General features: G+C 33.4%; 1 protein-coding gene and 1 long non-coding RNA gene across 3 annotated transcripts in view; one reads left to right on the forward strand and one right to left on the reverse strand.

Moving 5' to 3' along the window:
- Positions 1 to 348: 348 nt before the first annotated feature.
- LOC138326284 (uncharacterized) lies at positions 349 to 2085 on the forward strand. The gene is made up of 3 exons (XR_011208882.1): positions 349 to 741; positions 1548 to 1639; positions 1956 to 2085. It is a non-coding gene; the product is annotated as an uncharacterized lncRNA (long non-coding RNA).
- A 1422-nt stretch (positions 2086 to 3507) lies between these two features.
- The window catches only part of LOC138325063 (proto-oncogene tyrosine-protein kinase Yrk-like), a 31633-nt gene continuing 11910 nt past the window's right edge, over positions 3508 to 23230 (reverse strand). For both annotated transcript variants that reach the window (XM_069270441.1, XM_069270442.1), the window contains exons 3-11: positions 14988 to 15087; positions 12657 to 12767; positions 12089 to 12192; positions 10989 to 11141; positions 10535 to 10699; positions 10140 to 10399; positions 9419 to 9572; positions 8692 to 8823; positions 3508 to 7910 (exon numbers count right to left, since the gene is read on the reverse strand). In XM_069270441.1, the coding sequence (XP_069126542.1) occupies positions 7702 to 7910; positions 8692 to 8823; positions 9419 to 9572; positions 10140 to 10399; positions 10535 to 10699; positions 10989 to 11141; positions 12089 to 12192; positions 12657 to 12767; positions 14988 to 15087 (1388 nt within the window). In that variant the 3' untranslated portion in view covers positions 3508 to 7701. The remainder of the gene's footprint in view (positions 7911 to 8691; positions 8824 to 9418; positions 9573 to 10139; positions 10400 to 10534; positions 10700 to 10988; positions 11142 to 12088; positions 12193 to 12656; positions 12768 to 14987; positions 15088 to 23230) is intronic.

The following is a 23230-nucleotide window of genomic DNA, read 5'->3' on the forward strand; positions in this document are numbered from 1 at the left end:
ACTAGGATCATAGTTGTGCATATTGCATTTTGACACCGATCGGTAAACAAGATGGCTATTTATTTAAGTTTGTTATTGCCATTTCTTAGAAGGGATCTGTTTCAATTAAATTTCGTATATAGGTGTTCTTAGGACCCTAGGTGTGCATTTTCCATTCATTTTTCATCTTGGTTCCTAGTCTGAAAAAGTTGCACATCTACAGGTCACCGAAAATGACCTCAAAATAGTTTCATATCACCAATCATAGACATTGCTGTTCCTAATTTATTTATTCTAAATGATGTGACTTAAAAAAACAACATTTTTATTCTGCGAAATAAAATGTATCGATTTGTAAAACAATGTCACGTCATCATTCAGGGGAGGCCACTCTTGTCAAATTAGGCTCTGTGGAGATTGGGGTAACTTTATGTTACGCACCCGCCAAAATTATATCTTGTTACATTTTTTGTTGCTCGTGGACCCTTTGAGAAGACCATTTCAGTGAAGTTAAATTCTATTTATTGTTGTATGTAGACCGTTTGAGAGGACCATTTCAATACAGAAGGACAGCAATGGTGACATTGGTTTCGTCTTCAAGGATGGAGCAATTAAGTCACTTGTAACAGATTCATCTGCAGCAAGGAACGGTGTACTCGCAGATTCCATGTCTGACGATATTCTGTGGTTTCATGTGATCTTAGAATGTTGATGCGACTCTATAAACATGAGGGGGAAAATACCGCATTTGACGTAATTAGCGTACTGTATGTTTTAACGACAGTGAAATGCTTATAACATCGGTATTATGTTCTTTATTACATTTATAAACTTGACTGCTGATTATTTCATCTCCTGGAATGACGGCGACAGGATTCCAGGAAATACACATGTTGACCGACATACTGTATGTGTAACACGTGTGCAAGAAAGCAGTCTTTTTTGCTGTGGATATTTCTTGCACATAGATAATATTTTTGACGTTCTTAATATTATTTTCTCAATTACAATTATGCAGAAAATCGTCAGGAAAATCAGTCCGCCATTGTATTACGATTGTAAACAACCACGCTTCAGTCGGCCGATTTTCCGTGAATTAAACAATTTTACAATTTAACATGCATCTAGTATGTAATTATTTTCATCTTCATATATTTTCAATACATATTATATCTTCTAAAACTTTACTTAACTAGTGTAACTTACGATTTTCACATGTGAATCACAACGTAATAATGCAAAACCATAGTCTGATTTTGGTTTTCGTTCACGTATAAGTCGCACTGGTGTATAGGTCGCACTCCCGACCCATGAAAGATATTTGGTCAAACACTGTACAAGTAAAATGACACAACTAACACATGTAAAAGATATTTGGTCAGTCACTGTGCAAAACAGTGCAGGACTAACGTCACACTTGTTATTTCTCCGTAGTATGATACTTTATTACTTCCTAAATAAGTAAATGTTGTACAGTGCTGTACACTATATAAGCTTGGTAAGGTTTGCCTGTATTACATCTATTTTTCACAGTCCATATTTCACTGGTATTGATGTTTTTGTTCCAGGATGTTGAACTCAGAGAAATCTTGGATGCTGCTGGCATAACCGTTACCATGACGATCATGCCAACCTTCCTCTATGATCATATGGTGAAATGGTATGTATAAACATTTGCTAATTTATCATGACCCTCTTTCTACTTTTGACAATAGGTACTTTGAATTATCGGGGTAGATGAAAATTCTTTTAAACATTAAACTGTTACTTTTCTGGATATTCTGTTCTAAAGGAGAAAATAAAGTTGATTTTGTGCTTTACGGCCCATCAACAGCCAAGAAGGGTCATTTAGGACCAAGACCAGATAATGTATTTATTTGCCGAAGATACAACATTTCACTCGTATTTAAATTAAGCTGGATAGAGAAAGATTGAAATATTTCAGATTTGACATTAATCTTATTTTACTTTGACAGCATGAGTAACAGCCTAAGAAAAAAATGGACCACTCCATCCCTGATGTGTTCACGACTCGTCAAAGTTGTAAAATAATATATTTATCATGAAGATATATTATTATTATTAAAATTATTTCTATTACTTTTATACTGCCTTGTCTCATACTGTCTTCTTTAATGACCATTGATGTATTGTTATTTTGTTACTTCAACCTGTATATTTGGACAAATTAAGTAAAGCTGCATCAGGTGTTATGGCGGTACGCTTCAGTCAGACAGCACTTTAAAAAGGGAAAAGTTCCACTTTAATAACCCAAGCCACACAAGCAAACATCCATCGCATGCAGAGGAGGCCGTCCATAAATAACTTTAGCTTTAAATAGAACATCGAGCCTTATACCAACCTGACAACATAAGATTTATAATGACCCAGTGTTATTGGTCGATTTATTTAGTAGTATACTAAAACAGACTATAAAGGATTGAAACATGTAATCTGATAAATCACACTGGCTACAATGGCTTTCCGGAATTCCGGACCAGGAAGTGTTAATTGTCTACTCAAGGCCAATACTTCCTGGTGGTCAGATGACATTGTATATAGCTTACCAGGTAATTCCCCCCTCCCCCCTGAAGACACATTTGGACTCTTCTAGTTAAGGACTGAGATATTCCATTATGAAATTACAGGGGTGATTGGGTAAATTTTTTCCCTATCACATCGTTTGACAACAATGTCATTTGTTGTAGCTAATATTACTCTTTACTTTTCAATTTTGTATAGCTCAGGAGAGTTATAAATAGCCAATAGTATGTATATACAGTCAAATCTGTCTATAAGACCACCAAAGCCACATGGGAAAAGTGATCTTCATAGCCAAATGGTCTTCACAGGGTAATTTATAAATGGCCATTTGGGAGCCAACAAAGTGGTCTTATCAATTAGGTGGTCTTTATATACTGAGGTGTTTGCAAAGACTGGTTTGACTGTATATTCAAATCTTTTCATCTCTATTCATCAGATCTAACCTAAATTCAAGAAAATCTTTTGTGGTATGGTCACATCCCTCCATATTAAAATTTCTATGCGATACAGGAACCCTATGGTAATCACCTACATTGTATCTGTCTGGTTGTCCACTGTTGCTCTCTGGAGATTTCAAACGTATACAGTTAGTTTCTATTTTTCCGGAAGAAATCTAAGATGAATACCGATGCACACCCCCAAGATCCCATATCACTCTTATTCAATTTCAGTTGAATGTTTTTTGGGTTGAGAAGAGTGACTCCAGTATAATATTTCTTTTATTGCCCCAATATTATCGGCATCTTTTCGTATTACAGAGTTGTTTCTCTTGGCAGGAAGGTACGTATCTCTGATTTTGACGTCATTATTTTGCGAGCGAAACCAGTCTTCTTTTCGCAGAAAACTAGAGAGTTCAGCTTGCAAACAAAAAGTCAACACCTACTAGCAAGGGCAAATAACTCCTTAATATGCAAAGTCAGAATGAACAGCAAGGAATTTCCAGTGACACATATTCACAAAATATCAAGAACAAATATAAGAAAATTACATGTATCACTTTTAATGGATTAAAAAAGATTCACTTACATAATTAAAACATTTTACGTAATCACATCAACAGTTGGTCTAACACTGAATGTAACAGATACATATTGTTGATATTTTAATCTCTTTCAAACAGATCTACAGCAATCTTTAAAAGGAAACTGCAGATATGAAGTTGCTTTATTTCTATGACAAAATTTTGTCAATATTCAGCATTTGAATGTATGTGTAAGTATTGTTTTATACATCATAATCTTTCATGTGTATTACAAATTTTGATTACAAGTTCATTACAAGTTTAAACAGATTTAAACGTCAACATTTAAATCTGAACTAAGCTAGCAACACTTACATCACATAAATGTTTGTCAGACATTGGAATGTGTTAAGTTAAGATCAAGCATGCATAAAACATTGATATGAGGGTAAATAATATATATATTTATAAACATGATGAAAATAAGAAAGATTTATATCTCGATAACAATTTATACATAAACCATGTTTCTCCAGTCTACTGAAGGATTTCCAAGATCAGCAATCATTTTACTCATTGTGTCATTGTTCACATCAATATAATCATGAAATGTTATATATATTTAATTCCACTGTTGCTCTAAGAAATAATTAAAAGTAAAATATAAAACTATAATTCCACTCTATACTATAAACCAGCTAATTTCCGTGGCAACTTCATTGCGTGTGTCTAATAACTTTGTCTAATATCGTGGTTTTTACTCACACGGTCCTACTGTAAATGTATTTGTAGATTTTCACTGCAATTATAATTGACATGATTTCTCTCATCATACATGAAATAAAAGATTATTAATAGTATGCGACTTTGTTTACAGTACTTACCTAACAACACTTTGTAGTGTTATACCATCCCCAGAAGCACAGCTTCAATGGTCACAAAGTAGAAATATAAAAAGTTTGAAATAAATATACTATCAGAATATGATAAAACATTACTATGTTAAATATATCTTAATACTGAAAAATGTTTGTGCTCACTTTTTTTTTTATTTATTCATAAAATAAGCCTGTAACAATCTGAACACAACTTCATGAAAGTAAGAAAACGACAGTTTCGTGCATCCTTGAACTCCAGGGGTTACGATCACATATGCTCTCTAACCATGGAGACTGTGGATGCATTTTGGAAGACAAAGTTCTATCTATTGTTCACAGAGAGGCTTTAGGTGGGCTAATTCATTGTAATGATTTCTTGTGTTGACTATTCTGCATTTTCATATGAAAGAGTTATCTGCCCTTGCAGGTAGGTATTGATTATGACGTCAGGTGATTGCAAGCATAACGTCATACTTTTTGGAGAAAACAACGTGAATTGCAGTCACAAAAAAATGACGTAACAATTGATACCTACCCACAAGGGAGCTAACTATGTAATATGCAAAGACAGAATAGTAACATTGTTTTTATGTGTGTTGACTTTACTGATGAAGACAAACTAGTACTTTAATAGACCATATAAAGAGCTATCAATATATCTTCATTTATCGCTTACTGTATAAAATGAAATATTTGTGTGCACTTTCTTTCATAGTTTCGAAGTTTAATATCATTTCATAGAAATAAATATTTGTGTTGAACCAATAGAATAACTGTAAAAATTCTTTAAAACTAAAATTCATTGTTTTTATATTTATGGTCTCGTAGCAACCACAAAAGCAACGAGAGTTTCTACACAACAAATGTTTCATTTTATACATTGTTCCGTCTTTGCATATTACAGAGTTAGCTCCCTTGTGGGAAGGTAGCATTTGTAACATCATTATTTTGTGAGCACAATTCACAACGCTTTCTCCAAAAATTATGACGTTACGCTCGCAAACACAAGACCTCATAATCATTACCTACCCGCAAGGGCAGATAACTCTGTCTGTAATTTGCAAATGCAGAATACACATCACTGAAATCAAATTATAGCAGGATAATATCTGATGATATACACTTTTTGGTCTCTGAATTATTTAACACATAAAACATGATCAGATATAGACACTCCCTAGCAATATGTATGGACAATCTTAGACAGTGGATTTGAGAGAGAAACATTTAAAACAATACAATAAATGGGATTTGCTGTAAGTAAAGCCGGACTAATTATGAATGGTTATATATTGCTGACATTGTTCATATGCTGTGCATAAATCTGTTTATGGTTCTAACAATACTTCTACTTCTAAAACAACACATGTACAACAAAATATACAATTATATAATATTCAATGGATGAATTATGCACTAAAACTTATAAAAAAATATGTAGAACGATACAAAAATATGCACTCAATTATAACATAGTCCTTTGGTCCACATACAGGATTTAAACATACAAAATATTATCAAATCATAAAACCATGATTAAACTTGCCATCATGTCCATTTGACCTTGACCTTATCAGTTCATCAGATTACTCCAGCCATCATGTCCATTTGGCCTTGACCTTATCAGTTCATCAGATTACTCAAGCCATCATGTCCATTTGGCCTTGACCTTGTCAATCTCACACAAACGTCTAGGTATCAATGTAAGTAGCAGTCCCATCCCACAACAAGAATTATCAAAAATTCAATGAAAAATATTTACAGTATAACTTATCAAAACTGGAAGTCTTCTAAACCAGTATATTTGGCGGGTATTGACAAGGTTCCGGATTATACAGGTTTTAATTACTACAGCTGAATACTAAAAATCCCATACAATTAAGTTGGTATAGACAGAGATCCGGATAAGAAAAGGGTCGGTTTTGACAGGTTCTACTGTAAATAAATATATATGTAAAAGCAGTTTCCTCGAAAACAAATTAAGTTTTTATGATAATCAAGAAATGAACTAAGGCACAAAACTGAGTTACGATCATGTTTTACGAATTCATTTGGTGATGTAGAGCACCTGGTATTGTGTATGTTATAGGTAAACATTGGCAACAGGTGGAAAGTATTCACTGAATAAAAACAGGTCAATCAAATGTTTGTCTCTAATACAAACCAATACACTTCTGTAAAGCATCCTGTGGAAGCTGCATCACCATAACAACTAGCTTGTATCTGGTAAATACTCCACAACTTTATATTTTTTTTAGTGGAATTATTTAGAAATGTTTTTTATTATCTCATGTTGACCTCAAACTTTTTTTAAAGTCTAGGTTTAAAATCAGCCTAATGATCCTGAGCTGACACAAATACAATTTATGGTATAAATGGGAAGGGGGGATCCAACTTATTAACCAATCAGCAAATTATTGAAAATAGATTTGATGTGTAAACTTTAGTTAGTCTCTAATGAGGCGAAAAACTGCAGCAAGAAAACAGCATATCTTAAGGTCACATCTCAAGGTCAATGACATTATACTGAGAGTACCATTTTAATGGAAGCCATATGAAACAGATAGCCTAACCTCTTCAGCTATAAGTCACCACGAACAAGCTATAGGTTCATGGTGAAGGTATCTCTATTTGAGTATGGTATGTATATGTATATATATATATATATATATACAAATGAAGAAAAGTATTGAGGAATCAATATGCAATCATTGCATAGAGCGTCATCAAAAATATAAAAAGAAAAATTATCAAAAAGATTGTATATCATCCAAACCATTATTTATAGAATATATAATAACAATTATAGGGTATTTACTCGCACAATAATACTTTAATGTAAACATTTATTGCTTTGAGTTTTCAGCACACTCTTTCTCAGATGATTTATATCTATTTCTATTCTACTTAGCTACGGCACGGTGATGTTTGAAGCAGAGTCTAACTACATGACCCCTTCACCTTAGAAGTCTCTTGTTAAAGACACACAACACAATCCTGATGGTACACCTATATGATTAATTCATTAGATTATTTTATAAACTGTATTCTACCAGCAATTAGCCCCCTCTACCCTAGAAATAAGTATTTTAATTTAATGGGAGACTGGCTACTGCCAATATATCCCAGTAATTCATGAAATTTCCCAACGTATGGTACTAGTGTCCATCAAAACCTGGTATCTAGGTGTGTTTCTATCAGTCAAACATCCAGTTGACCTGACGCCAGTCCTATAAGTATCACTTGTGTATCGATTGTCCTTTTATTGTCCGTCCTAAATGGACTGGAATGAATTTAACATGCCCCCTTCATTTCCCGCACACAAAACTCCTGTCCGAGTTAGAATTCATCCGATTCTTTGTAGTTTGGTTCCGTAGATACGAAATAATCGTCAAAGAAATTGTACAAGTATTCAAACGTTGGTCGGTTTTGTGACACCTTATCCCAGCACTTTTTCATTATATCGTACATAGATTCCGGACAGTTTCGGGGCTTGGACATCCTGTATCCGCGCTCTACCTGTTCCAGCACCTCTCGATTTGGCATTCCTAGTAAAATATCAAAGAAGAAAAATATATCTAGATAACATCTGTCACCCATCTGTTCTTTTTTTAATCTGATCTAAACACAAAACATGAAACCAGAGACCTTGTAGTGTGCACAGAGATTAGAAACTCTGTTACTGTCTTTGTTGAAGCAGAGTTTGATAGAATATTTTCTTGGCTAACTACTATTAGGTGTTTTTTAGTTTTAACACATCATTTTTGCATAAATATAAAGATTACACATCATATTATGGTTTGATATAGCCAGTTTTTCAGATTAACATTTTAATATGATGTTTGCATGAAAATCAGCAATTTTACTTTGTTTTTTCAAAAATCATGAATCCAAAAGGGGAAGTTCATTTTTTTTTATTGATTTTTCAACCAAAACATTATTTTTCTTTCAGAAGCTGTGCCTACAGATTTTTTTCCAACTCATTCCTATTCAATTTTATATAGCTAAGAAAAATTATAAATACCTAGAAGTATACACAGTCAAACCTATCTGTAAGACCATGCATAGTCCCTATCCTATATATTACTGTTCAAGAAGTACACATATACAGAAAAAAATACCCAACCTAGGCACGTACAGGAGTCCTCCGAAATTTCTTTGTTATAAACATAGTTTGTTATACACTTATTAGAAATATCTTAAGAGAAACCTATTCGGGAAATGAGAAGTACTAAGTTATAACTATGAATTCACTGTGTTTTAGTGTACACGAGTTTCTGCTAAAATTCATGGTTGTATACATGATCTTAGGCTGTGTAACTGTTTTACCTGGGTAGGGAACCTGGCCATGGGTCACTATTTCCACTAACAGAATGCCGTATGACCAGACGTCAGATTTGATTGTGAACTTGCCGTACAAAGCAGCCTCCGGAGCCGTCCATTTGATTGGGAACTTTGTACCTGTAGGATATTCAACATTTTACTTAGTAACGACTTTCACGAATTCACAATAAATTGGTAACCTGAACAACAACTGTAGATTATCCCTGCCTGTTTTGGATAAACAAGTTTTGCAAAACAATGTAGGCTCATTTGGATAAATATTTATTATACAATAACTACCAAAAGCCAATAAGAAATTTAGAAGTACAGTGATTTAGAATAATTTTCTCCAGTTTCAGTGCAACACAACTTTATGGTAACATTTCCATTTCAGTATAAATCTAAATATTGCATAATCTAATTTTGTACAAATTTTTATCACATAATCTACTGGATATCCAGTGATTCTGCTTGTGCAATATTTTTTAATATACTGTATTTCATTGCAAATAAGACCCCACCACTTATTTTGACACATTCCAAGACTGGTGTCTGAAAATAAGAACCCCTACCTATTTTTTTCGTTTACTGGATTGCGGATTTGGAGTGTTTTTCATTGACTAGAAATTCACTGTGACATCAGGATATAGACTGTCACCATTATGTCTGATATTACTGATCTACAACTGTTACCATAACAACAAACGGTCACCATAGCGACAGGTGAACTTACCATGCTTAGGATTGTACTCATCATCCTCAATGATCTTGGCCAATCCAAAGTCAGCTACCTTTGCTACGTTGTTATCACCAACCAAAATGTTTCTGGCTGCCAAGTCTCGGTGTATAAATTTCTTTTCCTCTAAAAAGGCCATGCCACTAGCAATCTGCAGCAGATAAAACAATAAAGATTACATTTGCATGACACATCATAGAGTTATCTCCCTGTACTTAACCATACTGTAACCACAAACATCAATGCTATGGATAAATGAAGTAATATCAACAGTGATATTCCAGATAGAACTAGCAAATAGACATCTACAGGATACAAATCACTTAAATACTTAATATATAGGGTAACAAAACAATTTTTACTGTGTGAGAAAAAACTTTTAAGGCAATTAAACACACAGAAAACACAAAAACAAAACTTGAAATAAGATGAGTAATAGTATTGAATAACATATCTCTTTGTGGATAAAAAAGTAAATGGTACAAAAAATATGTAGTACAGGTAATTAAAAACAATGAATGATTTGACAAACAACTACATGGATACTGGTAGTGTGTAGCTTGTGGTGACTGTGTTTTAGTAGACTAAGTATACTAACTGTGTCTCCTTGCGGTATCTCTTACCTACAGTATAGTGTCATCTCACTGAAATATACTGCCAGCAAAACTTGAGCATGACCATAAAGTTTAAATAATATAACACAGACAAGGAGATTTACCTGTGCTGCGATGTCAACAAGCTGGGGAAATTTGATGAGCATGCGCTCGTCTTCTCGGAGGTAATCCAGGAGACTGCCATGAGACATAAGCTCAGTGACAATGTAGATTGGCTCCTGTTCAGAGCAGACGGCATACAGACGCACCAACTTGTCGTGTTTACACTGCTTCATGATGTGAGCCTCGGCCAAGAAAGCCGCTGGGGTCATTGAGCCCTCCTTCAATGTTTTGATGGCTACCTCTGTGGTCTTGTTCCATGTTCCTATACAGAAAATTACAGAAATTAATCTTACACTAAAACAATTCTATAAATCAATTCTAATTATTCCTACTCTACAAATACTCATAGTTGCATTATATTTTAATTTCAACTTGTGTTTTCAGTTTTCCTACTTACCTTTCCAAACTTCTCCAAACTGTCCAGCTCCAAGTTTCTTTGTGAACTCCAGTGTGTCTCTACTTATTTCCCAGGCATCCTTAGTTTCACGCGATAAATCATCCATGACGGGTTTAGGTTTCGGACATGGTTTAGTGAGCATTCTGCACAATCCATCTGCTCCTTCTGCAAAAATTAGCAAGATCAAAACAGATTTATTTAATGAGTTCCAAAAAGTCTGTTCATACCAAAAATTCATAATTTAACATTTAAACACAAAATGAGGACACAACATGTTTGTTGGTGTGCCTATTGTTAAAAAAATAAAGCCATATGTGCTATGAACTCATAACATTCAATTGATCTTGGTAATAAGGTGAAATATCAAGACAACAAAATGTGCACACCTTCAGTTAATCCTCCACATCTTATTCCTCCTAATCTTGTATACCTGTGTTACCTGTGCTGTATTTACCTGAGTAATGGTTGATGAGTTCCGGCAGACTGTCCAGCACCCGTCGTGCTGCGATGTAGTAACCTTTGTTATCGTCCATATTACGGATTTTGTAGTGTTTGACTGTGTCCCCTTTGGTGGCCTCATGGTCGTGTACAGAGAGTACGTAATTACCTGTAAAAACCATAAACTTGGTAACCATAACCGTGATAACCATTGGCCATTAAATACAGACTTGTAACAATTCTGTTGGTTTTTTTGATCAGATACTGATTGTTTATCAAAAGTGAGAGTATTATAATATTTATGAAAATATAAATCAATGTACTAACATAAGATTTAAAGAGCACACGTAAGAGGAGATTACTCTGCAAAGGAGAAACTTTTCAGCGTGGTAACCTACCTATTTTCACTTTCCCTATAGCTAATATAGGATATTCCTGTATGCTGACTTACAATGTATCCTGTCTTATCAGGGCTAGTTTCACTTTCCCTATAATTAAGACAGAATATCCTGTATGCTGTCTTATCAGGGTTAGTTTTACTTTCCCTATAATTAAGACAGAATATCCTGTATGCTGTCTTATCAGGGTTAGTTTCACTTTCCCTATATATAATCAAGACAGAATATCCTGTATGCTGTCTTATCAGGGTTAGTTTTACTTTCCCTATAATTAAGACAGAATATCCTGTATGCTGTCTTATCAGGGTTAGTTTCACTTTCCCTATATATAATTAAAGACAGAATATCCTGTATGCTGTCTTATCAGGGTTAGTTTTACTTTCCCTATAATTAAGACAGGATATCTTGTATGCTGCTTATCAGGGTTAGTTTCACTTTCCCTATATATAATTAAAGACAGAATATCCTGTATGCTGTCTTATCAGGGTTAGTTTCACTTTCCCTATATATAATTAAGACAGAATATCCTGTATGCTGTCTTATCAGGGTTAGTTTTACTTTCCCTATATATAATTAAGACAGAATATCCTGTATGCTGTCTTACCAGGGCTAGTTTCACTTTCCCAATAATCAAGACAAAATATCCTGTATGCTGTCTTATCAGGGTTATTTTTACTTTCCCTATGTTTAAGACAAAATAACGTGTATGTTGACTTACCTGGGCTAGTTTCACTTTCCCTGATCAAGAAGGTGCCAGGCTCTGTACCGTGTCCGAGTAGAAGTCGTTCACTTTCCTTTCTAGACAGACTTCCCATGAACCACCTAGGGAAAAGGGAAAGGATATTTTGAACTGCTTTGATGACATTTATTGAAGCATGTTGTTTTAATATCAGTAGTAGGTAATAAATATTCTCTGTATATTTCAACTTTTGATAGGAGGATTTGCATATTTTAGATCTAAAAATGGTGAAAAAAAACACAGAACATTGTTTTCTAGTTTGAAGATATGACTATATAGTACAGAATGGCATGAGACTATAAATATATCAATATTATATTTGATTTGAAAGAAATACAGTCAAATCAGAAATTGCCAGGATCAAGGTAAAACTTTAATCAATTATCAGGGTTTTCAAATTACCGTACATGAATTTGAGGTTTTCAAAAGTGGATTCAATTGTACTCAGAAATTTCTATATTTTCAGGCTCCATTCTACTCACCTTTAGAAATCTACGATCATCCAAAAAGGACTAGAATTTGTTAACAAAACATCTGCTGTACTTACTCGTAGGCATCCAATGTGTCTTCCTTGGCGACATAATTTCGGGGGATATAACCTCCTTCCTGGTTACTGTATTTAGAATCGGTGTGTTTGGCTAGCCACCAATCAGCATCACTGTAACAGAGAGGAAACATATAGAACGCACAACTAATGAGTTACCTGGGTATATTGGGGATTTAAAGTTTGTTAATATGCTCAATCATCACAATCAATTGTTAAAGATGCTCCATTGCCGACAGAGCATAAATGATATTCGTCATTTGAACAATAATTGGTGTTTAATCGTGTATATACCTAATTGTGTCTAATTAGCACAAAAATAATATGAAATATTGTATTTTGCCTTTGGTGCATGCACAATCAGTACTTCATTCCATGTAAGATATATAGTGCCATGGATTTTTTTGGGATGCAATTACCACAGGTAATTATTTTCTTATATTTTTAGCTTAAAGTAAAATTAGAAGATTAAACTTTTCAATGGTGGTAATGGTGTAAAGTAAGTAACTTTTGTAACTGAAGAAAATACTAAATCGTCTGCTCCTGTTTTTGATAGAGAAAAAATACCATTTTGGCAGTGGAGCATCTTTAAAGGTAATTTCACAAAATTTATTTACAGTAAAACCTGCCTTAGGGACTACCTTTGTATATAGACCAAGACTACTCTCCTTGAGTCCAAAAAGGCCAATAACACTCGGTAATCGCGACCTTTTACCATGTCTCTTGGTTGTTTTTTTTTTTAATTGGTTTATTGAACAGCTGATCAATTATTCTAAAGAGAATAATTTCAAGAAATTTTCTAAATTACTTCTTGATTTTGGTTTGGATTTGATTAGATTGACATTCCATTCACAGCCATGGTCATTTATACAAGTGGTAATTTTTTTCATTACATAATACTGCATGTGCGAGGTTTATTAATGGAAACCAGCAACCATTACCCAGCAACTGCCCTCATAGGATTCAAACTTGCAACCCAGAGTTGGAGGAAAATGTGTTGGAGACACCCACCCCTCCCCACACACACTTTACTTCTTGAAATGATGTTGGGGTGAATAACATCCATAATCAAGTTGATAACAGTTTTGCTTTTGTTCCTATAGGGATACAAACTCATGACCAGGTGTAGGTAATCAGGTCACCTTGTCCACAAGACAATAGCAGAGGAACAATAGACCATGGACTAATTATAAAACACCTAAAATCAGATGATAACCATGATTTCCAGTGGTAAAACTATCACTAAAACTTCCCGGTTTGTGATCGGGAAGGACAGCAGGGTAATTATATAATGAGGAAGATATTTGACAGTGGGAAACAACAGGAAAACCCTCCTTCATCCACAACCAATTGACACCCACCACATGTCTCCCAAGGATGCTCTAGTGTGTCTCATACATACAGGATATCAGGATACGTACAGTCTTTTTAAAGAGTACAGATCCTTGTGTCTATCTAATACCTTTAGGGGTCAGGACATGTACAGTCTTTTTAAGGAGTACAGATCCTTGTGTCTATCTAATACCTATAGGGGTCAGGACACGTACAGTCTTTTTAAGGAGTACAGATCCTTGTGTCTATCTAATACCTATAGGGGTCAGGACATGTACAGTCTTTTTAAGGAGTACAGATCCTTGTGTCTATCTAATACCTATAGGGGTCAGGACATGTACAGTCTTTTTAAGGAGTACAGATCCTTGTGTCTATCTAATACCTATAGGGGTCAGGACATGTACAGTCTTTTTAAGGAGTACAGATCCTTGTGTCTATCTAATACCTTTAGGGGTCAGGACAACAGGAAAACTCTCCTTCATCCACAACCAATTGACACCCACCACATGTCTCCCAAGGATGCTCTAGTGTGTCTCATACATACAGGATATCAGGATACGTACAGTCTTTTTAAGGAGTACAGATCCTTGTGTCTATCTAATACCTTTAGGGGTCAGGACACGTACAGTCTTTTTAAGGAGTACAGATCCTTGTGTCTATCTAATACCTATAGGGGTCGTGACACATACAGTCTTTTTAAGGAGTACAGATCCTTGTGTCTATCTAATACCTTTAGGGGTCAGGATACGTCCATTACATCACTCCCAGAGGTTCATAACATCGGTACATTTTCAGTTCTTTCAATTTCTCCGACATAACAGTGTAACAGCTTATTGTCGTGCATCACATATTTTGTGATTTTAACTTAAAACTGTGATATTGCTTAATGAGAAGACACACTTTAACAATTTTAAAGAGCCATATATTTGATGTTATGTCAAATAAGATTCACCTGTCTTAATTATCAGATCATATTTACCTGCTGTATTGGATCATATTTACCTGTCGTCTATAAGGAAGAGCAGATCTCCTTTCTTAAAGCTCAGATCATCCTCTGCCCGAGCGTCATAGTCATAAAGGGCCCGTAACTGTCCTCTGTGGGCTGCAAAGACAACAGGATATAAGTCTTTGAATTCTTCCGATTTACAATTCATAAATTCCAACAAGATTTTAATTAAAGATGCACCACCGCTGACAGAGCATCGACCATACTCATAATTTGAAGAAAAAAAAATTGATGTTTAATCGTTTATACATGTATATACACAAAACATAATAGATGATAATTTATTTTGCTTTTGGTGCATGCTCAATCAAACTTCATTCCATATTGGGCAGTGGCGCAGAGTATTTTTTTGGATTCAATTACGGTAATTATTTATATTATTTTTATCTTTAAGTAAAATGAGAAGCTCAAACTTTTCAAGGGTGTACATGTAAAGTAAGTGGCTTTTGTGACTGAAGAAAAATACTAATTTGTCTGTTTCTGTTTTTCATATTTGTCTGCAGTGGAACATCTTTAAAATTCTAAAAAGACATTTATAATGATGAGATAAAAATAACATTTTATGATTCTATCAATGTGTAGCACTAATTAATAAATACTACCAATTCAGTAAGCCTTTATTTTAACAAGAATATTCTTATAAACTGAAATTAAGTTGAGGAATCATAGAATCAGCGATATTTTGATTTATAAATCTTCCTAATTCATAAAACCAATAAAGCATCACATACATTCTTTTCGTGCCCCAGTGCACACACATAAACACAGTTATAAATTTCCCACAGAAACTTTCAGCAAAATTACAACTTCATGACACAAAAACATTGATTTTTTTTAAAGTTTGCTACCAACTTCTGAACACAGAAAGGTAAACATACTACATGGACACTTTAATTATTATTTGGAATAATTTTAATTGTCGATGGTTACCAAGGCAACAGGAAAACTGAATCCATCTCAGGGTTAAATGTAAAGTTTTACCTATCCATAATCAAAGGTATAAATGATGAAACCTCAGATGATTCAGGTCTCCTATTATTGATTCATTTTTCAAATAAAATTGTAAACAGGAGCTTATTAGTGGAAACATTATAAGTTTATTTATAACCAGTTTGCAATGTCATCTAACGAGATAAACTTCCTAGTGTCTGTTGTATAGATTCACTAATAAAACCCGACGATAAACTGAGCCAAAATATTTATAACACACTGAGTTGTCTACTTGTGATTTATTGTGAAATCATACAGGTAGATATAGATAAATACGATAAACTTTGATCTATTACATGACAACCAAGTAATTTTCAATAAAAAAATATTTGCTATAGAATGCCGGAAGCTTTTATGTTATGTATATAGATGTATAGTCAAACAGATGACGTTCTTGTTGAATACAGATTTTAGAAATAAACAAGGAAGGAGATTTCATATACATGTATATCATACGTTTAGCATTAAGGATTCATAAAATTGATTCCACAGTTTGTTTGCAAAATTACATTACACCAGTAACAGGAGAATTGCTACTGTAATGTGCTGTTAACATTCATATTTTAATGACAATCATATTCAAGTGGTTTTCACTGTTTTGAAATTTTATGCCAAAACATGAATGTGTTGATGCACTAATTACGTACTAATTACCTGTTCAAAATCAGGTTTGCACATTTGATTGCACAAACTTAACTACGTATTTACTGTCACATAAAGAATTTTTTTTGAGATACCTTGAATTTGGTAGATACCGGGGTATATTTTCAACTGTGTTATTTTAGTATCTCTATTATTTTCAGTACAATATATGTACAGTTGGTTGCTATAGTCAAGACAGCTTCATCTGGTTAAGTTACATTTAAGCGTAGCTGTGAACGACTGCCTACCTGTGAATGCCTACCTGTGAACGACTGCCTACATACCTAGACTTTGACCTTACGCTATCTGTACAGGTAACTTCCTGATTGAGATTACAGTGATAAGTATTTAGGATGTAAATATCCGCGTTATGGATAAGGTGGTTATAATTAAATAGTTTGGAATGTGTAAAACATAAACTTATACCAAACTGATAACATAATTAACCAAACTCGCTATCAATAATAAAACTGAAAATATATTGACAATTAAATATAGAGATATTAAGGATAGTCGTCTCCTGATAAAAGTGAAAACACAAAACAGATCAACTCCTGCTGGTCAGTCTAGATGAAAACCAGGTCAAGAAGCTTATATATGGGTCAAGCTCTGATCAAATCTGTGTCAAGCTTCAAGTCCAATCAAGGTCAAGCTCTAGATCTAAGTCAAATCAATGTCAAGATCTATTTTAAATACAGCTCAATCTCTAAGTAAAATCAGGTCAAGATCTATGTCAAATACAGATCAATCTCTAAGCAAAATCAGGTCAAGATCTAGGTTATATATGGGTCAGGCTCCAATCAAATCAGGGTCAAGCTTAAAGTCAAATCAAGGTCAATTGCAAGCTCTATGTTAATTACAGATCAATCTCTAGGTGAAATCAGGTGATGATCTAGCTAGGTCACATATGGGTCAAAGTATGATCAAATCCAGTTCAAGCTCTAGGTCAAATGAGGTCAAGATCTAGGTCAAATCCAGGTCAAATCGAGATCAATCTCTAGGTCAAATCAAGGCCAAATACATAAGTCTCAAATATAATTAATCAATATATATGTATCTATAATTTTATTTTACCTACTTATTGATGACCAGATCATTCCTTTATTAAAAAGTTGTTGGTTTATAATTACTGATGATTCATTGTTGTCATTACTGGATATGATAAAGAAAGATAATCATGTTATAATGTATACATGGCATTGCAGTTCCAAAATGGAAAAAAAAGTTAACAATATATATTTGTATTTTATATGTGGCAATTAATACTGATAAAGCATCATTTAACATACAATACAACAGTATAGTGATATGTTTATAAGGTGTCTAGATCTGCCATAGAAATCATTTAATTTAACAGAAGTTTCCTTTTTCCTTATATGGGCATGCTCTAATCGTTGTAGTGAATACACATTTGTATGAATCAGACGACAGAACATTACTATAATTAGGTATACGTATTATAAGTAGGTCTTCAGCTATACGGTGTATACATACATACATCAACATAACATGTACACAAATCAAGTCTGTTCAATATCACAACATGTGGTTTATATTTATCGTATTGTCAAGCTAAACAAGGACAATGCAGATGAAATATTTTGCCAGTATTGAAAACAAACTCTGCATCTCATTAATAATATAAGGAAAGTCCTTGTATAGCCAACATGGTCTAATTCATTAATCTGTACAATTAATCTGCAAACCATCATGATACTAAGATCTGCATGTTTTTTATATGGATGGAACCTGCATGCATTGTGTTGTACTAAATATTGAAATATTCCTGGGCCAGATTGAGGATTGGGTTTTGTAATGATATGGATTTTTATCCTCGAAGGACATAGCTCTGTTATTATTACACAGGTCTAGTTAGAAAAGATTTGTTCTGCTTTAAAATAAATCTGCATTATATCATATATATACATTATATGATATAGTGAATTATTAAAGCAAATTTATGCCAATTTTATTCAGGTCACCCAGTACATGACATCCCACATGAATTCAGTGATTTTTTAATTTACATATTGGGAGTGAATAAAGGCCCCTTCCCCTAGAGAAATTTTGCTGTATTTTTCCAATTTAATGCAAATAGTTTCCAACAATCTCTTAAAACTCTCTAAAACATACATGTTTCAAGAAAGATGAAATGTAGTGTTTTCCAAATTCAAAAAGTACATGCCCCTGAAATTACTGAGTAAGAAATGTTAAAATCATACACATTTTTCGATCTAAAATAAATCATCCTAAATATCATAATTCTGATTATGCCGTGACAAAATGTCCCTATAATGGTGTACATTATGTTTTATATGTATCAAAATGCTTATAGATTACACATGGTAAAATTGTTGTATGTGTATATATACACTGTATACATTACCTCTAGTTCTGTAACCGTTGTAATTTGAAACTGAAATATCAGTGATCCATGTAGTATGATTATCAACACAGCAAGTTAATTTTTTCTAGAGTCTAATCTAAGATTTTTTTAACCTTGAAATCGGGATTGTGGCTTATACATGGACAAAAACTAAAATCCGACAATAGTTTGAAAAAGAAAGTTTTTAAACTTACATCTTGCTTGAAGAACTGGTGACAAAAATGATTTTGAGCTAAAATATAAATATATTGTGGCTCTGGAAATGTATGGTAAGTAACTAAAAATACCCAGTAGTTGATCTGAACTAGCTGTAACTGAGTTAGCAGATGTTTGGATTAAAACCCTTCTGAATGTTTAACATATGTATCAATCTATCAATATAATATTCATCAATACATCTTAATAATAAATCTCATACAAGAACTGCACAGCCGAGTGCACCCAATACTTCAGCATGCAGCTGATATACTGCCTTAAACACAAGCTTTAACCAAAGCCAATTATGTAACTGAATAAGATGTAATTTTCAAAAGTCAAATATATATTGCAATTTCTACTTCAAACAAGGATATCTGGATTTAATGACTATTTTTTTTTGCTTTGAAAATATTCGTTTATAAATAATGGTAATATTAATATTCATGTTCCTATGAAAATGCTTCTTTGAAGACTATTATCTATTTTTTTTATATATATATATGAGAGACAAAAAGTAAGTTGTACCTATGAGAGTGTGACAACAGAACTATAACTATAGGGAAACTTATGAATGTCCAACCCTCGAATGGCAAACCATGGGTTGTACGTTCATGAATTACCCTGCTGGTTATGATTTCGTTGTCACACCCTCTAGATAGGGAAATATTCTATTAAACCATGTAAAAATATCAGGCAATATACATACAGTACTAGTGTTATAACACAGTTCTACATGGAAAATATTTAACACTTAACGATAGAAATATGTGAGGATTCCAGAAACTCTCAAGGTGATTTGAGACGACATTAAACCAGTCTTTTTAAAATCAATGAACTGTAGAAATGCTGACCATTAGTTGCCGGAACTGTAAATTGAATTTAATGTAGAAATCGGTTTTAAGTTAAACTGATTTAAATGGTATTAACCCTTTTTTAAGGTCTTAAACCAATCTCGTTAAACAAAGCTATTACAGCAGTCACAGTGAGTAAGAATATTGATTTTCTTTGTGAGCGAGTCTGCCCTCAGAAGAAGAGTAACAATTTCTACAGACTATATCAGGGTGACTTCAGTAGGACAACATGATAAATGACTGTTTCACCTCGTACTGTGACTTTTTCATACTCTGTTGTTGTGGAAAGGAGTAGATATGATAGGACCAGTATTTGGTCTTAATTTTTCAGGCCGAAAAATATTAACACCGATCCTGATCAATTTCACATCAATAAATACTCTCATACTTGCCATTCATTAAAACATAACTTTTTTTAACGATGTACACGATATGCTCCACCGCTGACGTCATCAAATTGATGATTTTCCTCTTCTCGCCAAATTTTGCTAGAAATTCATCATCTTTAGGTTAGAAAAAGGCTTGAAATGGATTTGGCCGCCACCTTGGAGCAACTTTATATTTTGAATGAATATGCGTAAATACACAACGTATGAAAATCTCTTTCTGCTCCACGAAGGCGGCCATATTCATTTTTAAGGAAAACCACTCAAAAAGTATGATTTTTCAAGGATTTTTGTGAAAAATGGCGGGAAACTGCATGTTGATGACGTCATAGTGAACATAATTGGCACATGCGGGATGTTTTCAGGATGTAATGTGTTAGCAAATGTATTCAACTGTTATATGGCAAAACATGTTGTTCTTTACTAGAGAATTAATTTTGAGGCCATAATCGAGTCTTAACGTACCTTCTCCTTTTACAATGGTTCCCAAACAAATCGGAGATTACACCTGAAATTCTGATTTATATATAAACTTTTAAATTTGAATTTCTTTCTAATTAAGAGCTCACCACACCTAAAATTCTTATTTGATATAAATTTGAACTTCTGTAATATGAACTTCTATTTCAATTTGTATCTCTCTATTCAGTCTTTGCATATTACAGAGTTATCTGCCCTTGTGGGTTGGTATCTATTGTGGCATCATTATTTTGTATGCAAAATTAAAAATATTGTTTTTTCCGAAAAACAAGATGTTGTACTTATGAACACATGGGTATCACAATCAATACCTACCCCAGACAAGGGCTGATAACTCTGTAAAATGCAAATATCTGACATTTTTATTAAACCATTTGTGATCTGAAATTTTGTCAGAAATATAAATGTCTGGTTTGACATTAATAAATTCTGACAATATTAAACCTCTCTTATATAACCTAAATCTTTAAAATCAATTTTACTTACATAAAATTGTCACTTATATCAAATGTTTAAATTGTTATTTTGGTGTAAATCAGACATTGTACCACTATCTAAATTTTAAATCTAGTAAATTCCTTGACATTTAAGTATAAAGTCATACTGATATCATCTAAGAAATGTATGACAATGTTAGAAAAATAAATTAATTGATGAACAATTACAACTAACTTCCGTTTAACCAATCATAAATTAATGAATCAATTTTTAGTAGCAATCAAAATGTTAGTCATAAACAAATTTGAATTCAAAATTACTGAATAAAACCTTTCTGGATGCTATATATTATTTTTAATCAAGATATTCAAACTTGATGTAGCAGTCAAGTTTTAGTGCAACTGCGAAATCATGTAAATTAGGATTTATTAGCGTGGATATAATTAAATTAGCACTATTTGATGGACACCTGTTTTTTTTACAGAATTTAGCACTGTACATGAATAATCGCATCTATGTAACCCGAAAAACACTAGAATAAAACTACCGCTAAAATTAAGTATGCAAGTATGCTCACAGTATAACTGTGTACATATAATGTGGACCACCAGTCCAGTGTTAATATGATCCAGTGTATATAACAATACACATACATCACTAAACGCTTATCTACAAGGAAGATAGTATCTGTCCAACAAGGAAGCTTCTTCCCAGAATCATCCTACACACACCCTAGCTGTACAAAGGTCAAATGATCTGTACTTATACTGTGTCTTGATACAGATGACACGGTTCAAGTGAATTTAGGGGAAGAAATTCAAGATCAAGTTCTTTTTAATCAACAAAGAAAACAACCCTCTGATAATGTCCAGTAACAATCTCAACAAGCTAACCTCATCTCTGACAGGCTTTAAAAATTTAAGAGTTTAGTCATGCAAGTACATTTCTTGCTCATTGTACCTATGGACATGTTCAAAATCTTGCGTTTTTCCCCTAAAATGATTGCCCACGTTGACTTGTTGATTTTCCACACCCATCACAACACTTACAATCCTATATCAGTGTTGAAATCAATATCAGTTGTTATGGATACCAGCTTTTCAAAACTGACATTCAAACATTAACCTGGTAGTTTCTGCCCACTGGGCCTCTTGAAATTCTCAAATTCTTAAAATGCAGATGTCATCGAGTAGGGTGATTCCATAAGCCCCCCCCCCTCTCTATGAGAGCCAAGCAAAACATTTCGAAAAATTTAAATCATTAAATAACGAAGATTTGGCTCAAACTATAAGAATAGATACTAATTTGAAATGTGGATCCAGATCATTTGCTCTAATGAATCAGTTTCTTACTTTGGTAAAGTGCACATGTTGTAGTAGCATATATACATATAAAGGTCTCCGACGAAAAGTTTTCCTTGATGATTTAACATTAGCTAACTACAAAGACCAAAATATTTTGATGATTCTGACGTTCTATATGACATTTTCTATCATATTCAAATGAACTACCAACGTACTGTAAATCAAACCCTTTTGCGGCTACTTAATTACACAATTTCCTTTTCAAAACACGTTCACAAAGATTAAAATTTGAAGGTTTAAAAAAATGATAAGATTAAAATTTGAAGGTTTTAAAAAATGATTGGAAGTTCCTATCAGAATCAATAATGTAGATATTAGTTAGCAGAGATAAACTTTTGCAAATATATTCAGATCGCGAAATTCACGAAAGTAAATCCGACGTGACAGATAGTTGGTTAACAATATCTAAAACTAACTTATGTGTACAATGTAATCACTCACTCACACCTCAGTGTATGATAAAAAAAACCTCCAACCATGATAACAACCTATAGTAGTGATCAT

Source organism: Argopecten irradians, chromosome 6 (assembly GCF_041381155.1).
Source record: "Argopecten irradians isolate NY chromosome 6, Ai_NY, whole genome shotgun sequence".
Lineage (NCBI taxonomy): Eukaryota > Metazoa > Mollusca > Bivalvia > Pectinida > Pectinidae > Argopecten > Argopecten irradians.